This window comes from Bufo gargarizans, chromosome 11 (assembly GCF_014858855.1).
Source record: "Bufo gargarizans isolate SCDJY-AF-19 chromosome 11, ASM1485885v1, whole genome shotgun sequence".
Taxonomy (NCBI): Eukaryota; Metazoa; Chordata; class Amphibia; order Anura; family Bufonidae; genus Bufo; species Bufo gargarizans.
In genome coordinates, this window is record NC_058090.1 from 44,584,754 (window position 1) to 44,604,002 (window position 19,249).

At 45.0% G+C, this 19,249-nt stretch overlaps 1 protein-coding gene across 1 annotated transcript in view; it reads left to right on the forward strand.

The window, feature by feature from the left end:
* Nucleotides 1-19,249, forward strand: part of MAP3K9 (mitogen-activated protein kinase kinase kinase 9) — a 73,439-nt gene that overhangs the window by 38,584 nt on the left and 15,606 nt on the right. The window contains exons 3-4 of the mRNA XM_044272025.1: nt 15,329-15,509; nt 18,306-18,454. Coding sequence (XP_044127960.1) covers nt 15,329-15,509; nt 18,306-18,454 — 330 coding nt within the window. The remainder of the gene's footprint in view (nt 1-15,328; nt 15,510-18,305; nt 18,455-19,249) is intronic.

A 19,249-nucleotide genomic window follows, 5' to 3' on the forward strand; every position in this document is an offset into this window, starting at 1 on the left:
CTTATTAACATTGGGGATCTGATTGGGGCTGTGACCTGAGGTTTGATTAATATTGGGGGTCTGATTGCTGATCTGATCTAAGGTCTAATGAAAAATATTTTTTTCTAATTGTCCTCCTCTAAAACCTAGGTGCGTCTTATGTGCCAGTGTGTCTTATATGGTGAAAAATACGGTATTTTACTTTTCTTAATTCCCAGAAAACCCCTTTAACTAATAGGTGATATGTTTATACACTGTATGTTTTGCGCTCTCTGAAAATGTAGATTTTGGTAACTTTAGAAGTGATTTGCCATCACTTTACAGTTTACACATGTGGATGATATACTATATACTACACTGCCTCTGTTCCAGTGTTTTTAAGAGCACAAGCTCTTGCTGATGTATACGCTTGTGGTATGTAGGAGATTTGCACATTTTAATTCATTACATTTACATTGTTTTATGTGTAAACATCTGCTTGGATGTGTTTTAGGTCCAAATGTTGTTTTTAATGCATTTTAAAAAAAATAATTTGTCACAGTTATGTGAAAGTGTACTCTTTTGTCAGCAATCTGTGAAAACAACTGTAATCGCCAGGTTGTCTGCTTTCAGGAAATATATAGGGTTTGGGGGTTCACTTACTTTCAAGGACTGTGATCCCAGTATTTTGTAGGTTATTACTTAAAGGGGTTGTCCTGGTTCAGAGCAGGCAGCCCCCCTGAGGCTAGCACCAGAGCATCTCATGCTCTGATGCGCTCCCTTGCCCTGCGCTAAATAACACACTGCCGGGCGGAAACTTCCGCCCGGCAGTGTGTTTGGTGACGTCACCGGCTCTGATGGGCGAGCTTTAGCTCTGCCCTAGCCGTTTTACTGGCTAGGGCAGAGCTAAATCCCAGCCCATCAGAGCCGGTGACGTCACCGGGCTTCCTGGCAGCCCCATGGAGAGCCCCGGTACGTCACCGGATCTCCAAAAAATGCCTTTGCCCTGCGCAATTTAGCGCAGGGCAAAGGAGAGCATCGGAGCATGAACTGCTCCGATGCTCATGTCAGGGGGGCTGCCTGGGTGAAAATGAAGGGATGTCCAGGTTCAGCCCATTGGGGACATGCCGGATCCGTCTTACTCCGCATCCCAGGACGGAAAGCAAACTACAACATGTTGCGGTTTGCTCTCCGGTATGGGAACGCAACTAAACGGAACGGAATGCATTTTGGAGCGCTCCGTTCTGTTCAGTTACGTTTTGTCCCCATTGACAATGAATGGGGACAAAACTGAAGCTTTTTTTCCAGTATTGAGACCCTATGACGTATCTCAATACCGGAAAACTAAAATGCTAGTGTAAAAGTAGCCTAAAAAGATCTTCAGTAAATATTGGGATATTTTAAAGGAGGATAAAATAGTTGGAAATTTTTTTTCCTACTGTACAGAGATTTGTCTACCGAAAGGCAAAAAACATAGGAAATATGGTGGCATCCACGAGTAGATGCATGGCCACAAATAATAAGAACGTGAAACATCACAAGGAGGAAGGTCGATTGAAAGGATTCTATCCATGTAAACAATGTGCAGGTTGTAAAAAGTCGCAAAAACATGCCCCTGTGGTAAGATTTACATCGGCCGCACAAAAAGACAATGAAGAATGTATACAATATTCTAAGGAGGTTTGAAGGGCATCCATTGTCACAACATTATAAAGAGAAACATGAAGGACATTTTTCAGGCTCAACTTTTTGTGGGATAGAAGTGGTGAAGAAAGATAAAAGGGAGGTGACTATATTAAAAATATGTCGAGATCAGAAACAAAATGGATCTTCGATATGAACACTTTGGTTTAAATGCAGAAATAGAACTGTTTGCGTTTGAATAGTAATGTGGAGTGATAGAAATGTAGTGAACGTGGTAGAAGTTCTTGTTACCAAGGGCCACTCGATACACTATGAGGCGGTAGGCAAGGGGTTAAAACAGAGTAATTAAGAGAGAGTGTATATAAGTAAGGTATCTAGGAGCGCCAGCGAGTGCCCCTGATGAAGGACAGCGCACTGTTCGAAACGCGTTGGAAAGAAGTTCGGCACTCCCAACCATCCGTAGTTGCATAGTGACGTCACAAGTTGTCTCCTTGAGAGCTCGAGTTGCAATTCTGAATAAACGAAATCCATAGCCTAGATACCAGACCCGTTACAGCGCGAGTCCCACACTGCATTTAAGAGAAAGACAGAAAGAAACCATCGGTAAGGTAATTTGGAATAGAAACTGATTTTACTACTGCAGGTTTTCTTTCAGCTGGGGGATCATGTCTCATTCGGGGAAGGTAGTGCGCGGTATCAGAGAGATTGGTCTATAATTTTAGGTTTTATTTGTCAAAACTGTGAAAATTTGTTCTGGTTGCCAGAGGCGCAAAATCTCCAAACGGCCCTGGGAGCGAAAGGGTTAAACTCGTATGTCTAAAAGAAAAACAGACCTTGCTAGAAACAGCCAATCACGGCTCAGCCTTTATTTCTTAACCTGCTATGGAGATTGTCTGGATGACAGAATGGTGAAGCCCTCATTTTTCACCTTCTCAGGAGTTCTTAGCTTGCAGGAGGCATATATCAGCTTAAAAAAATATCAGAAACTTTTGTCTTGTGATTGCATCTTTTATGCAGCATTTAGAATTGTCATGTTGACTGTATGGGAATGAATGATCGTAGAAACAAGCATTGATCCCCATGAGGAGATGATTGCTGCATATAAATAGAGCGAACGAGTGGGCAATTGATGGGGATTCCTGATCACTGCTCGCTCTGTAAAAAAAAAAACAAAGGTAGGCTCACAATTTTTTTTATTTTATTTTTTGAGCAGATTTTTCAGCAGGTTTTTTAGCCAAAGCTATACAGGACCCTGAATCAGCTCCTGTCCTCGTCATAGACAGTAATTTACAGCTTCCAACATCTACTCCTGACTGTTCTATGTAAGGACTTGCTATAGTCGTCTTGGTTTTCGTCTTATTTTCCTTAGATCTTCATTTTCTATTACCTTGAGATGACGTTTTGGGGCTTTTGAACCAATGACCAGTTTTGCATAGAGTTATGGACTCGGGTTAGAATGGTTTCAACATACAATGGTTGTCTTGGAAGCAATTACTATTGTATTTTGAGGGACCATTGTATAAAGGAAGGACTTGCAGAAATATCAGCCTCAAGACCTCCTCCAGAAGCTCAGCGTGAACCAGTCCGCACACTGCTTACTACATTATCTGTGTATTAAAGTCACAATTTCCTCTCCAGTGTTGAAAGGAAGATGATTCATGTGACTTGGCCCCGGACGTTGTCCCCGCTTCATTCATATCGGTTTATAACAGTCTGGCTGACCCTTCTTTTTGGAATTTCCACAGTCATTTTGTGTGAATTTTGAAAACGCGTTTCATCCAAAAACAAACACCAAAAATGATAAGATATCTCAGATGAATAGCCCGTAGCATCCTTCACACCCAGCTTTTCCAGAATGCAGCCTGTGAGAACTAGAAATCTGAGAGGCCTGGGTGGCAACCCATGGGCCAGAGGCGGTATGGGTTAGTACCCAGCTATTACACATAACTAAAAACTAATACATTTATTCACTTTTCTCTTACTGCATGTTTTCTGTATCAGCACTTTTCTGAAGGTTTCCCTAAAAACTAAAAAAAAAAAACTTTTTGTGAACTCAAGAAGAGGCAATCCACACTGAATGTTTCGACTGCATATTAAGGGTTCATAGACACGGCCGTAGTTTTGGTCCGCATCTGATTAGCATTTTTGGCTGATTAGATGCGGACCCATTCATCTTAAAGGGGTTGTCTCATCTCAGACAATGGGGGCATGTCGCTAGGATATGCCCCCTTTGTCTTATAGGTGCGAGCCCCACCGCTGGGACCTGCACCTATATCGGGAATGGAGCCCCGCAAAGTGGTGGCTGGAGGACTTCGGTCTGGCCACCACCAAGCACAGTCCCCATAGAAGTAGGCGTAAGTGAGCGCTGATCGACTTGCTATATCATTAATCGTTGTTCATTAGGAGCAAGTTAGCTGCCCTTGTAAAAGGTCCCTTAGTATAAAGACTAAGGGGGAACCTGTAATTTATAGCTCCTGTGCTGACCAGTTTTGTAGACCTGCATGTAGGATCCATCTACTGGGTCTGACCTCTTCTCCATTAAACACAAGCAACAGCTTATTGACAGGTTTTTAATTAAGTTCAGTTAAAGGTACACCAGAGAGTCGTAGCAGGGCCCAGCCATCGGTCATAAAACACAGCACTTCAAAGGATCTACGGTAATTCTTCTCAGTTACGGTCTGACCTCATCATTACAGAAGGTTAGGAGACTTGGGAGGAGAATGTCCTGGAGCAGCAAATACTTGTCTTCACAGAGAAACAGCAGGAATGGGGGACTTATTCCTCCAAAAGTCTATATATCAGCAGTGAGGTTATACCCCTGAGAGCATGGAATACGTACAGCTGAGGAGCTCAACCAGAACATATTTCACCAGTCTGTTAATTGTATTTGTTTGCACACGTCAGAAAGCTTGAGACTGCCATAGTAGCAGAACTGCTACTATGTTGTGATGGGGGCAGACCCTTCCCTCTAAATGATCGCACAGATGCCTTGGTCACAATGACCACGGAATCTGATGGGTTAAATGTGTGTCTAAGACAGCAGGTACCCGCCAGTTATGACGTCAGCTTACCTCTTGAGCTGACGGCATGTTCAAAGGCCTGAAATCCGGCGTACATGTCAGGTGGCCACCAGGGTGGATTTGATTTAAATCAAACCGATTTAAATCACGATTTAAATCACGATTTAAATCACTAGTCAGTAAGGCTTGATTTAAATCATACTTTTTTACATAAAGATTCATATTTGGACAATTTTTCTGTTGTACTTAGGAAGGAGAAAAATAATCATTACCTTAATAATAACAATTTAAATAGGATTTATTCAACTGAAACAATAACATTACAGCATGTTATTTGCTTAAACATCCATGTTTGTTGCAGTGTTTGCATTTTGAACGCATGCCTGCCTTACCGATAGGTAAAGGAACTTCATTAAAATATTGCCAAACTGGGTCTCTCTTACGGCCTGCTGCCATTATAGTTTTTTTTTTTTTAACCTCAGGTCATGCACACAAAAAGATCCAAAGACTTGTCTGTCTGTGGCTGTGCAGTACTGTGCTCAGAAAGTTTCACTTTCATTTTGTAGTACTCCTTGTCTGCTTGCCTTTTCCTCCTTTCACTTAGTTTCACTTTCTTCTTGTGCAGATCTATTCCACTCCAAACAATCAGAAAAATATTGTTTATATTCTATTCACTGAACTTTAAACTTAGCACTGAAGGGGTTGATTCTGTATTTATAGGTTTGTAGAAGTTAGGATTAAGATCTTTTTCTCAACTCTTTTCATGTTATTAATTGAGTTTTGAGAACTCCAAAATTAAACCAAGCATCTGTGATAATATCTTGTAGGCAGAGAAACTACCCAGTAATCTTACAAAGACCTCTGGAAGAGCATGACATTGTGAATGGATTAATAGAATTTAACAAAAAATTAAACATATACAGCCTTATTCTACATAATTAAAAAAGTAATCTTTATTTTATAATGAAATAACCTTTGGATGGTAATATATTTGCCTCAAAAAGCATTTTATATTAAAAAATCTGATTTAAATAAAAAAAAAATCCGATTTTTTTTCAAAAAAAATCATTGATTTTTATCCACCCTGTTGGCCACTGTGTTTTTAAAATTTGCACAAATGAATAGGACAGATAAACACAGAAATCTTAATATATCTTATCACGAAAAAATCCCTCTTTCTCCCCCCTCCTAATCTAACATTCTCAGCTAAAACTGCCTAGAGAGATGAGTCAGACTGAGCTCCCTGAAGAATAAGGCTACTTTCACACTAGCGTTCGTCGGTCCGCTCGTGAGCTCCGTTTGAAGGGGCTCACGAGCGGACCCGAACGCAGCTGTCCAGCCCTGATGCAGTCTGAATGGAGCGGATCCGCTCAGACTGCATCAGTCTGGCGGCGTTCAGCCTCCGCTCCGCTCGCCTCCGCACGGACAGGCGGACAGCTGAACGCTGCTTGCAGCGTTCGGGTGTCCGCCTGGCCGTGCGGAGGCGTGCGGATCCGTCCAGACTTACAATGTAAGTCAATGGGGACGGATCCGTTTGAAGATGCCACAATATGGCTCAATCTTCAGGCGGATCCGTCCCCCATTGACTTTACATTGAAAGTCTGGACGGATCCATCCGAGGCTATTTTCACACTTAGCTTTTATATGCCAAAATAATGCAGACGGATCCGTTCTGAACGGAGCCTCCGTCTGCATTATTATGATCGGATCCGTTCAGAACGGATCCGATCGAACGCTAGTGTGAAAGTAGCCTAAGATTACATGCTGCCCATAGAAGTGTATGGCGATGAGAAAAGAGAAATGGGCTGCTATAGGGAGAAAGAGGCATTTTTCTCTGATATAATATACTGTATATTCTTATAATCACCGGTACTGTTGATTTATGCTAACTTTGGTGAAATCACAGTGCCCATTTAAGAGAACATTATGAGTACTTTATTTATATTTTTAGGGAGTGGAGATTAATTTTTAATAATGTTAGCCTACTGCTCCTTTTCCCCAGCAAAGCCTTTGTACCTATGACACTGGCTGACCTGTTACATGTGCACTTGGCAGCTGAAGACATCTGTGTTGGTCCCGTGTTCATATCTGCCCGCATTACTGAGAAAAATGTTGTTTTAATATATGCAAATGAGACTCTAGGAGCAACAGGGGCGTTGTCATTACACCTAGAGGCTCTGCTCTCTCTGCAACTGCTCCATCCTCTGCACTTTGATTGGCAGGACCATGTGTGTTCCTGTCAAAGGGTCCATTCACACATCCGCAATTCCATTCCGCATTTTGCTGAATGGAATTGCGGACCCATACATTTCTGGCCCTGATCCAGGTTTGCGGACCCGCACTTCCGGGTCCGCAATTCCGATCCTGAAAAAAATAGAACATGCCCTATTCTTGTCCGCAATAGCAGACAAGAATAGGCATATTCTCTTAGTGCCGGCAATGTGCGGTCCGCAAAATGGGGAGCGCACATTGTCGCTGTCCGTTTTTTGCGGATCCGCAAAACACACACGGATGTGTGAATGGACCCAAAGAGAGTGCAGAGGGCGTGGCACAGAGAGCAGAGCCTCTAGGTGTAAAGGCAACGCCTCTGCAAAAATGCCGATCAGATACACACAAAATCAATTTTATGTGCCTGTTAACAGTAATATACGCTGTGCTCTCTACTGCAAGTAGTGGCGCGCCAACCACAGATAATACGGACAACTTCTGTGTGTATTCTGCATTCTCATCACTAGAAATGCCTGTTCTTGTCTGCAATACGGACAAGAATAGCACATGTTGTATAATTTGCAGAGCGGGCACACGGATGTGGACAGCACACAGATTATTATTTTTTTTGCGGACACGTAGATGTGGTTCAGACACGGATTCAAACTTCAAGCTCCTTACCTCTCTGTATGCAGTTTGGAAACTCCCTCGTTCTCCTTATTTTTTCATTCGCATGCTGCAGATTCCAGTACCTGGTGTGGATGTTGTATACATTTACACGACCGTATATGTTTTGCAGTCTGCAAATTGCAGATCCGCAAAACATGGATACCGGCCGTGTGAATGTAGCCGGCCCTAAGACAGAAATGCCTATTCTTGACGAGAATAGGACTTTCTCTTTCTTTTTTGCGGGGCCGCGGATCGGAACTACACACTGTGTGCTGTCCGCATCACTGAAATGAATAAGTCCGCACCCATTCCGCAAAATTGCGGAACGGATGCAGACCCAAAAATATGCTCGTGTGAATGCACCCTTAACCAGCAGATTTTGTTGTCAATACATTGAGGATTTTCCAGGAAAGTCAGGTGACGGTAAGCATTTCCAGTGACGGAGAGCGGGCCGCACCCGCCTGTAGTTGTCAACGACCACATAATTTTACTGCAGATGGTACGGTCATTAGTTGCAGCGGGTAAGGGTGGCTTGGCCGCATGTGGTGTCGTCTGCTGCGCTGCTGACACCCTCCTGCCTAATAGCATTACATTTCCCATTTTATGGTTTGCATCCCTTCACACTTGTGGCTCACCACTAATTGTCAGGCGGCTCCTGTAATTGTCGGCTGACACCTTTTATAGGCTGTTTGCATCAAATATCAAGTACAAGCGCGGCCCAGCAATTACAGGTGATCTCTCTGCCAGGGGGCGCATCAGAGATAGGTAACCTTTAAGCATCACTAACTTTTCAAACTTGGTGCTGGGCCTGTGGGCTGGGGGGGGGGTGGACCCGCCCAGTCTGACAGCAGGGGTTCTGTTGGATTGTTGGGTCACACCGCCTGCATGCGTGGTGGTTGCCACGTAGTATTGCGCTAAATTAGAGTAGGTACCCATTTGAAAGAGGCAACCTTAACGTGGTGAGTGGGCTTTGATCAAAACGTATACAATTAATAGATTAATGTATAATGTGGATGTGCGCGCCATGTTTTTTTTATTTTATTTTTCAAAAAACTTTTGATAGAAGATTTGATCGGTGGGGGTCCCAGCACTAATGTATTACTAGAATGAGGGGAAAGAGGTCTGCTCCTATCACCGCTGAGGACGAAATGGAGACAGACCCATAGACTTCTTCTCTAGCCGCGAGGAGAGAGAGCGCTATAGGCGTGCGTCTCTCTCCCCTCCATATAGAGATCGGTGGGGCTCAGCTCTGCATAGGGCCGCCCACTGGACTCCTAAGCTCAGAATGAGCATAAGTGACAGCAGGGATGTGGTCAGCCATATTGGTTGTCACTTGGAATTATTTTTTCCTGGTAAAATATTACTTTGCTATAGGTGAAACATGATGACAAAGTGACAGGTTATCAGCTTCTGAAAGGCTGTGTTAAAGGTGACAATTAAAGGGAACCCATCATCTGCTCCAATTACCGTAAACTGCTATATAAAAATTTCAAGACCTTTCCATGTATAGCAGCATGGCGGCTCAGTAGTCAGCATTGGTGCCCGGCAGAATAGGGTTCTGACCTAGGACAACATCCGTTTTCATGTTCTCTCTGTATGTGGTTGGGTTTGCTCTGGGTACGCTGTTTTGATGACCCTAAACTGCCATATATATGGAATAGAAAAACATTTAAAGGGATACAACATTTTAATAGGAGATAACTGTTAGGGCTCATGTACACAACTGTTGGGTGTTTTGTGGTCCGCGAAACACGGATACCGGCCGCGTGCATTCTGCATTTTGTGGAACAGAACGTCCGGCCCCTAATACAAGTCCTATCCTTGTCCGTAATGCGGACAATAATAGGACATGTTGTAAATATCGGGCGGCACTGCGTAGGTTGTGGGTGCACAGTCCGCGGGCGTCACCCCAAATGCTTCAATGAAAAGAAGAACCGGCACTCCTTGCGATGCAATCGTGGTATTTTATTCGCCACTGTGGCGAATAAAATACCACGATTGCATCGCAAGGAGTGCCTGTTCTTCTTTTCAATAATAGGACATGTTCTTTTTTTTTTGTGTAATGGCCATGCGGACATACGGGCACGGAACGCACACAGAGTCCTTTCTGTTTTTTGGCCCATTGAAGTGAATGGTTCCACATACTGGCTGCAAAAAGAAAAAAAACACGTAATGGACACAGAAAAAAAACGTGTGTGCGCGCATGAGCCCTTAGGTCGCTGGGCATCCTACTGCTCTCCCCCTGTGGATAGGAGATGGCTTGCCACAGCTGGAATACCCCTTTAATTGAGATACTGACAGGGACGGATGTGATGCTACTTTTTGTACATCGCTGCCGACTATGTTGTACATTACAAAGAATTTATAATGCTATATGCAATTTACTCTCCGAGTGTCCGCCGGGCACTTCTTCAGCAGGTAAGTGTCTTACGATCTAAGACCCCTTGCAGACGAGCGTGAGCGGAATAAGTCCAGATGCGTTGCGGATGCGTTCAGTGAAAAATGAGCAATTTTGCAAGCAAGTTCATAAAGTTTTGCCTGCGATCGCGTTCAGTTGTTCAGTTTTTAACGCGCAGGTGCAATGTGATTTAAAGGGGTTCTGCAGTTTGTTTAATGGAGCTTAGCCGCGCCCAGGCCAGTGATACTAGTCATGACGTCACTGGGCCTGCGGTAAACAGTGAGAAGGCCGCTGCGCTGCTGGAGCGCCGCTGCCTTCTCAAACAGCTGATCGTCGGGGTTCCCGGCCGCCGGTCAGATGCTGATGATCAGCAGTTTAAATAAAGTGCAGAACCCCTTTAATGCGTTTGGAAGGTATACAAACGACATCTCTTAGGCTACTTTCACACCCGCGTTAGGTGCGGATCCGTCTGGTATCTGCACAGACGCATCCGCACCTATAATGCAAACGCTTGTATCCGTTCAGAACAGATCCGTTTGCATTATGAAGAACAAAGTAAAAACTTGCACCATATTGTGTCAGTGAAAACGGATCCGTCCCCATTGACTTACATTGTAAGTCAGGACGGATCAGTTTGGCTCCGCGTCGCCAGGCGGACACCAAATTGCTGCAAGCGTTTTTTACTAGCCTACAATACAATTTTCTATATACAGTGTATTGCTATATTATGTAGGGACAGAGCACAAGGTTGTCTACAAATTTGCGGCACCCAAGGATACATTCACACTTGGCGGCTTTCTTGCAGAATGGTTGCGACTGTTCCATCCGTCTGAATGGGGCTTACAAACACAAACGCATTCAGATGTATGGCTCTGATTTTTAGTCACAAATCTGCAGTGTGTGAATACACCCTACCGCCCCAGTATGCACACAGCCAGTGCTCTGATGCTGGTGTTACATGGCGTTTATGGAGGCGGCCGGGGGGGGGGGGGGGGGTTTACCACTGAATGTCAGTAATTTTAGCATAAAGCCTTTCCTCAGGAAGCCAATTATCTGCCTAGGGCAGACTTCCTGTGCTGTCCGTGAAGTCGAGAGATCTGCAGCGTCAGCCATTAACCTCTTAATTCCTTGCCTCTTTGAAGGATTTCCTACCCCTTACAGCTCTGTGATATTCATCTGAGTCCGGCCCGTGGAATCGGAAAGCTTAGGGGTTAGAAAAGAGTCAAAATGTCTTGTGCCACATTGCAAGGTTAGAAATGCAGCTGCAGGGTAATACAGGAGCGCTGTAAGTGGCCTCAGCATCATTAGATTTCATATACATCGCTTCCTGAAGCCTTAAAGGGCTTGTGCCATGATTGGTGTAAAAACCGAAAAACAAAGATCACAGTGCATGACGATATCTTTCTCAGTGCGCCCCTTCCTCAGTGCGCCTGCGCCGATGACGTCACATCTACACCCGGCGCAGGCGCACTGAGGAAGGAGCGGCCGAGCAAGGTCCTCCTCTCAGTGCGCCTGCGCCGACTGAAGACTGCTACGGTGCAGGCGCGAGATTTAGAACGCAGACCGGGACAGCCTGAGGAGGCGAGCGCTCGCTGGCCCTGTCAATCAACAGGAGGAGGGGGCGTTTTTTTGAAAGAAGGATGCGGCAGCTACCAGCAAGTAACCGCCCTACTTGCTGGTAGCCAGGTAATGAACATATTATAAAAGTGCGGTTTTTAAAGGGCTTCTGTCACTCCACTAAACTCATTATTATTTTTTTGTCTCCTTAAAATCCTTATGCTGCGATTTCTCAATATATAGGGCTATTACTCCGTTTGGTTCAGTAGTTATATAAAAAAACAGGCTTTTATAATATGCAAATTACCTCTCTAGCAGCAGGTAGGGCGGCTACCTGCTGCTAGCAGCCGCATCCTCCATTCATAATGACGCCCCCTCCTCATGTTGATTGACAGGGCCAGCGGACGCGCTCGTTCTCTGACTGGCCCTGTCTGCGTTTTAAATCTCGCATATTATAGTAATTTGCATATTATAAAAGTCAGTTTTTTTTATATAACTACTGAAGCAAACGGAGTAATAGCCCTATATATTGAGAAATCGCAGCATAAGGATTTTAAGGAGACCAACAAAAAAAAAATTATTAGTTTAGTGAAGTGACAGAAGCCCTTTAAAGAAACTAGACAACAGAAAAGGGTAAGAGCCCTATATATTGAATAATCGCACTATAAGGATTTTAATTAGCCCAAAAATGAAAAATGACTCTTGGGGGGTGACCGAAGCCCTTTAACCTTGTAATGCATTCTAAAGGGTGACATTTTGTTTGGGGTGCCAAGGCTCACAGCATGCTGGATATGTAAGGATTAAAGAGGTTGTCCCACTGGGACAAATATATATATTGCAAAGGGTCAGAATAGCATAAATCAAAAGAAGTGATGCTTCCCAATCCTATGGCGCGCCTGTTCCGACAAGTCTCTGCTTCCTGGCCCCTCTCGACACACAGGAAATGACTGCTTAGCCAATCACTGGTTGCAGAGATGACCTGCCCCAGACAGTGATTGGCTAAGTGGACTTTTTCTGTGTGTCTAGAGGGATCAGGAAGTAGAGATCATCGGGGACCTGGATGGCATCAGAACAGGAGCGGTGGGGGATTGTTGAGGTCAGGATCACTTTTTACTGTTTTATGTTCTCTTAATTATTATAATTTTTTTTTATCAATCCCCCTGCTTCTCTCATCCCAGCATTTTGCACGTCCTCTGGCCAGCGTCTACCTTCTGGTCCCTTTCAACATGGAAATGTAGGTGATCAGCCAATCGCTGGCCTAGGTGGGTCACCGCTGTGGCCGGTGATTGGTTGAGTGTTCATTTCAGAAGGGACTTGGCTAGCGCCGGATCGGGGGAATCTAGGAAACGGTGAGTTGAGTATAATTTCTTTTGCATTTTATAAAGACCTTCTGACCAGCTGGACCAGCCTTTCATCCAGGACGGGACAAATCCTAAGCACCAGGTAGTCAGTGCCTCTGCAAGCTTTCTGTGGGTGCCTTACTGTCTAGTCTACGATAGATGGATGGATGACCTGTTTATAAAATATTAAACTGGCGTTTGCAGTATTCGTCTACATCCAGGACTAGCCTGCTCGTCTGCAGAAGACATCTTGTGCCCTCGACGGGTTCCAGCTTTTGTTTTAGGTGGATGTGACACAAGTCGTTGCTTGTAGCTTAGTAGATGACTGTACAGTCATGTGCTCCAAGACCTCACACCGTCCTGGAAGTAATCTCATCCCTTGTCTTGTATATTAGAGCAGGTCCTTACATTCCTCGTGCGGCAGCAGAACAAAAGCTCGGATCACATGTACTCCTGGCCTGCTGGGCTCGTGGGAAAGATAAGGCCAGAACAACACAGAGCTTTTGTCTTCCTGAGCCTAACACTCTGCAGCCAGCAGAAATACTGATGCACATGGATGCCGAGCGAGCAGTTCCTTACATAGGAAGTTCTGTATACTGTAGGGTTTACATAGTGGTACTATCTAGAAGGGAAAAATCAAAAACTGCATGTGTAATTGCAATCAAATAGAGCCTTTGTGTGACGTATTAAAAAAATATGGAGACACTGCTGCCTGCATCTGTGGTGGGCACTAGTAGCACCTACGCAGTACAGGAAGCAGCCGGAGAAGGTGGCCACATATAAGCATATGAACACCACCACCGTCTTCGACACTGTTTTACCTATGGCACCCATGGGCAGTGGGAAGGCTTCTACAGCTGTGCTGGGATGTGGTGGTCTGTTTTACCTGTGGAACCCATGGGCAGTTCCAGGAAAGCAGACAACCCCTTTATCATCCATCTGAAGAAGGGGCTGTGTCCCTCGAAACGTGTTGGGGTCATAGTATCAATAAACTTGGATTATCTTCAATCAGTTGAGTCTTGACGTTCCTCAGAGTTCATTGTGCATACTTTAAGCTCTGAGGACACGTTCATACAAGAAAATCCAACAAGATTTTTAAGAGAATCCTCAGCAGAAATATGAGGCTGACCTTCCAAATTCTCTTGCGGATTTGCAGTTTGTTGCGCCGTGGATCTGCATGTGGATTAGTCAGTGGAGCGGATTCACGAGCAGCTACCAGCCGCAGGTTTCTGCTCAGTATCTGCTTCTGTAAGTGACATGGATTTCAAATGTGGCAAAAAAAAATTAAAAATTTGCGCCGTATGAATGACCATATGGATTTTCCATTGAAAACAATGGGAGGTAGATTACTTGTGGATTTCAGTTCTGACGTTGTGTCAGCATGCCATAATGCTTGTTGCAACCCTGTAACATACATTATGCCGTTACGTTCCTCTTCTTTGTGACCCTTGTGCCCCCACGATTTCTATGTGGTGGCAGCTCTGGCTACCTGCGTATATCATGTACGTTCATGAAGAGATCAGCAGACTTAAAGGGGTCGCCTCACTTCAGCAAATAGCACTTATTATGTAGAAAACGTTAACACAAGGCACTTACTAATGTATTGTGATTGTCCATATTGCCTCCTTTGATGGTTGGATTCATTTTTCCATCACATTATACACTGCTTGTTTCCATAGTTACAGACCACTCTACAATCCAGCAGCGGTGGTCGTGCTTGCACACTATAGGAAAAAGCACCAACCTATGTGAGCTCCCATGGTCCCAGCCAACAGAGAGGCTGGCACTTTTTCCTATAGTGTGCCAGCACGACCACTACTGTTGGATTGCCGAATGGTCGCAACCATGGAAACAAGCAGTGTATAATGTGATATGAAAATAAATGAAGCCAGCAAAGAAAGCAATATGGACAATCACAATACATTAGTAAGTGGCTTGTATTAAAGGGGTTGTCTAAATTCAGTAACTTGCATGTATCATGTAGAGAAAGTTAAAACAATACACTTACTAATGTATTGTGATTGTCCATGTTGCCTCCTTTGCTGGCTGGATTAATTTTTCCATCACATTATATACTGCTCATTTCCATAGTTACAGACCACCCTGCAATCCATCAGCGGTGGTCATGCTTGCACACTATAGGAAAAAGCGTCAGCCTCTCTGGTGGCCGGGACCATGAGAGCACACATAGGCTAATGCTTTTTCCTATATTGTGTAAGCACGGCCACCACTAATGGATTGCAGAGTGGTCTGTAACCATGGAAACAAGCAGTTTATAATGTGATAGAAAAATTAATCCAGCCAGCAAAGGAAGCAGTATGCACAATCACAATACATTAGTAAGTGGCTTTTTATTAACTTTCTCTACATGATAAATGCCACTTACTAAAGTGAGACAACCCCTTTATTCATTCTTTTCCTCACTGCACTTCATAAAATGTGATGCCACTGTGATGTGTGACTGATAACCATACGTATATTTCTGAGTTTGGACGCAGACCATCACTTTTGACGATAAGTCTTTTTTTTATTAGTTTTAATTCTGGAAGCTGTGGAGAATGGTGACCTCAGCAACAAGATCTTAAAGATCACAGACTTTGGCCTTGCAAGAGAATGGCACCGGACCACCAAGATGAGTGCAGCAGGGACGTATGCCTGGATGGCTCCAGAAGTTATTCGCTCCTCTATGTTCTCAAAGGGCAGTGATGTGTGGAGGTGAGATCTGTATCTACTATCTTTTTGTAATGTAATGTAATATGGCTCATTGAAATTAATGTATCTTACTGTTTACTATTTACCGTATTTTAAGCCCTCTAAGACACATTGGCCCATAAGACGCACCTAGGTTTTAGAGGAGGGCAATAAGAAAAAAAACATTTTTCATTAGACATCAGGTCAGATCAGCAATCAGACCCCGAATGTTAATAAGACCTCAGATCAGAGCCCTATATAAAGAAGACCCCCAAACAGACCTCAGATGAGACCCTCATGCCTCATATCGGTCCTCCATGCCTCATATCAGCCCCCAGCCATATGTAGTAAGCCCCCAGCCATATGTAGTAAGCCCTCAGCCATATGTAGTCAGCTCCCAGTCATATGTAATCAGCCCCCAGCTATATGTAATCAGCCCCCAGCTATATGTAATCAGCCCCCAGCTATATGTAATCAGCCCCCAGCCATATGTAATCAGCCCCCAGCCATATGTAATCAGCCCCCAGCCATATGTAATCAGCCCCCAGCCATATGTAAGCAGCCCCCAGCCATATGTTATCAGCCCCCAGCCTCAGATCATAAAATAAATAAACCACTTGCCTCGCCTGCTCCTCCACACAAGCCGTTCCTCACCGCCTGCGCTCTTCTTCCTCCTGCTGTCAGCTGTGCAGTGAACCGGCGCACAGCGTGAGGTCACAGAGCGCCCTCACGCTGTGCGCAGCCACTGCACAGCCGAGGACCAGGAAGAGGTGAGAACAAAGCCTTCACCACTTCCCGGTCCTCCAGTACTAATGAGGGCGCTCATTAGTATTGACCCTATATAATGCAGGAACATTTCCCCCACTTTGAGGGGAGGGGGGTAGTGCATCTTATGGGGTGAAAAATACGGTATTTTTTCCCCAGTATGTTACATTTATTGAAAAATCTGTATGATTGACTCTCAAGTTTTTCATAATTTGCTCTGAAGGTCATAGCCATTGAATTTGCTGTTGAAAGCAATATGTCTGTCCTAAAGTCCTCCCGTCCTGGAGAGGATGTCCTGTCCCGGACATGGCAAGATAACAGAAGAGCATTTATTGTCCTTTTCCAAGTTTGTTTAGGCCCCGTGCACACAATTGTATTTTTGGTCTGCATTCGATCTGCATTTTTTTGTGTATTGGATATGGGGGTGAGCGATATAAAAGATATGCGATATTATCGCCATAAATACGGGCAACGATATAGATTTTAGCTATATCGCCATATCGCGAAAGATGACCACGGAGGGGTAGTGAATTGAAGAAGCTTCGCACTCACCGCTCCGTGGCCTCCCGACTCTGCACCGCGCTGCACTGGCCAGGGCCTTGCGTGCACACATCGTCAGCGCGCTGGCTGACGCTGTGTGTGATCTCAGATCCCTCCCAGTACATGCTGGGAAGAAGACTCAGCCGCGCACCCTGCAGGAAAGGTAAGTATATTAGCAGGGGCCTGAATCTACAGGGGGGTGGGGTGGATGGCTATGGCATGGGGCTGATGGCGCTGGCTGGGGGACTTGATGATGGTGGCAAACTGGCAATGGCATGGGGCTGATGGCGCTGGCTGGGGAACATGATGATAGTGGCAATGGCATGGGGCTGATGGCACTGGCTGGGGGACATAATGATGGTGGCAATAGCATGGGGCTGATGGCGCTGGCTGTGGAACATTATGATGGTGGCAATGGCATGGGGATGATGGCGCTGGCTCAGGACATGGATGATATGCCAATGGCATGGGGCTGATGGCGCTGGCTGGGGGACATGATGATGGTGGCAAACTGGCAATGGCATGGGGCTGATGGCGCTGGCTGGGGGACATGATGATAATGGCAATGGCATGGGGCTGATGGCGCTGGCTGGGGGACATTATGATAGTGGCAATGGCATGGGGATGATGGCGCTGGCTCGGTACATGGATGATATGGCAATGGCATGGGGCTTATGGCGCTGGCTGGGGGACATGATGATGGTGGCAATGGCATGGGGCTGATGGCGCTGGCTTGGGGACATAAATGATATGGCAATGGCATGGGGCTGATGACGCTGGCTGGGGGACATAAATGATATGGCAATGGCATGGGGCTGATGACGCTGGCTGGGGGACATGATGATGGTGGCAATGGCATGGGGATGATGGCGCTGGCTCGGTACATGGATGATATGGCAATGGCATGGGGCTTATGGCGCTGGCTGGGGGACATGATGATGGTGGCAATGGCATGGGGATGATGGCGCTGGCTGGGGGACATGATGATGGTGGCAATTGCATGGGGCTGATGGCGCTGGCTGGGGGACATGATGATGGCGGCAATGGCATGGGGCTGATGGCGCTGGCTGGGGGACATCAATGATGATGGCCATGTAATTTGTATACATGCAGAAGAAAATAATATATTGCGATATATCGTTATATCGCACATGCTTCAAATTATATTGCGATATAGAATTTAGGCCATATCGCCCAGCCCTAATTGGATGCAGACCCATTCATTTCAATGGGGCCACAAAAAATGTGGACAGCACACCGCGTGCTGTCAGAATCCGGATGTCCATTCTACACTCCCACTAAGAACATGTCCTATTTTGCTGGCATTATTAACGGGATGTGCGAAATGGGAAAACGCGGGACTCACAAAGTGTTTTACGTATTCATAATTTGCGGACAGCAAAACTGATTATCTGTATACTCACAATCTTCCACCCCACGTGTGCCGAGTCTACATTGATGGAGTTTGGCCAAGACCCTGCATGAAATAACTTTAGGTTCTTCTCTTCACTACAGTTATGGAGTCCTGCTCTGGGAATTGTTGACCGGAGAAGTACCTTTCCGGGGCATTGATGGCTTAGCAGTCGCGTACGGAGTTGCCATGAATAAGCTGTCCCTCCCAATTCCCTCCACATGTCCAGAACCCTTTACAAGACTTATGGAAGGTAAGCTTCAGTTTGGAGCATCATTAGTATATGGTCAGGAATGCTGCATGCAAGGTTTTTTATACAGAACACTGCTTGATTAGTGAATCATGAGGCTGAACCGGAAACCTCTGCCGTTTGCCTTGGGTAAGAGTCCTTCCTTTTGGTTTCGTCAGGATCATGACATTCTTTGCATATGTCACCTGAACCTCACCCGCTGTATAAAGAATACTCCCTCTGCTGGATGTGTTAAGATCTAATAAAGGAGGTATGCCTTATACAGAGAGCAGGGCAAAGATTGGATAAAAAATATGTCCATTTTTTTTTATTGGCATCTTGCAGCTTTTATTTTTTTTTATATACATTTCTTCCAGCATTTGTTTATGCTTTTAGTTTTCTATCAGTGCAAATAGAAATATGCAGTACTTGATCCATTTGTCCACTTTTTACCATCTTGTATTTTTGGAGAGATCCCTCACAAATAAGCTGACCCCCCCAAATATCTGCTGTAAAAATCACATGTTCAATTTTGCTGGAACATCACCACAGGGGAAATGAAACATTAGGGCTGATTCATACAAAGCTCCGCATGTCGACCGCATCTCCCGGGCCAACTGCGGCTCCCCTGACCCTAACTGACTGCATCATAAGGTTTTCTGATACAATCAGTATCTGACCAAGGGTCTATTGTACTGTAAACACCTGTAATCATATATGAACCGACTATCATAAAACCCTATGATACAGGCATTTCGAGTCAGGGAGGCTGAGTCAAACCGCCATTCATGGTGGTTTGACTCAGCCCTTACACTGTGC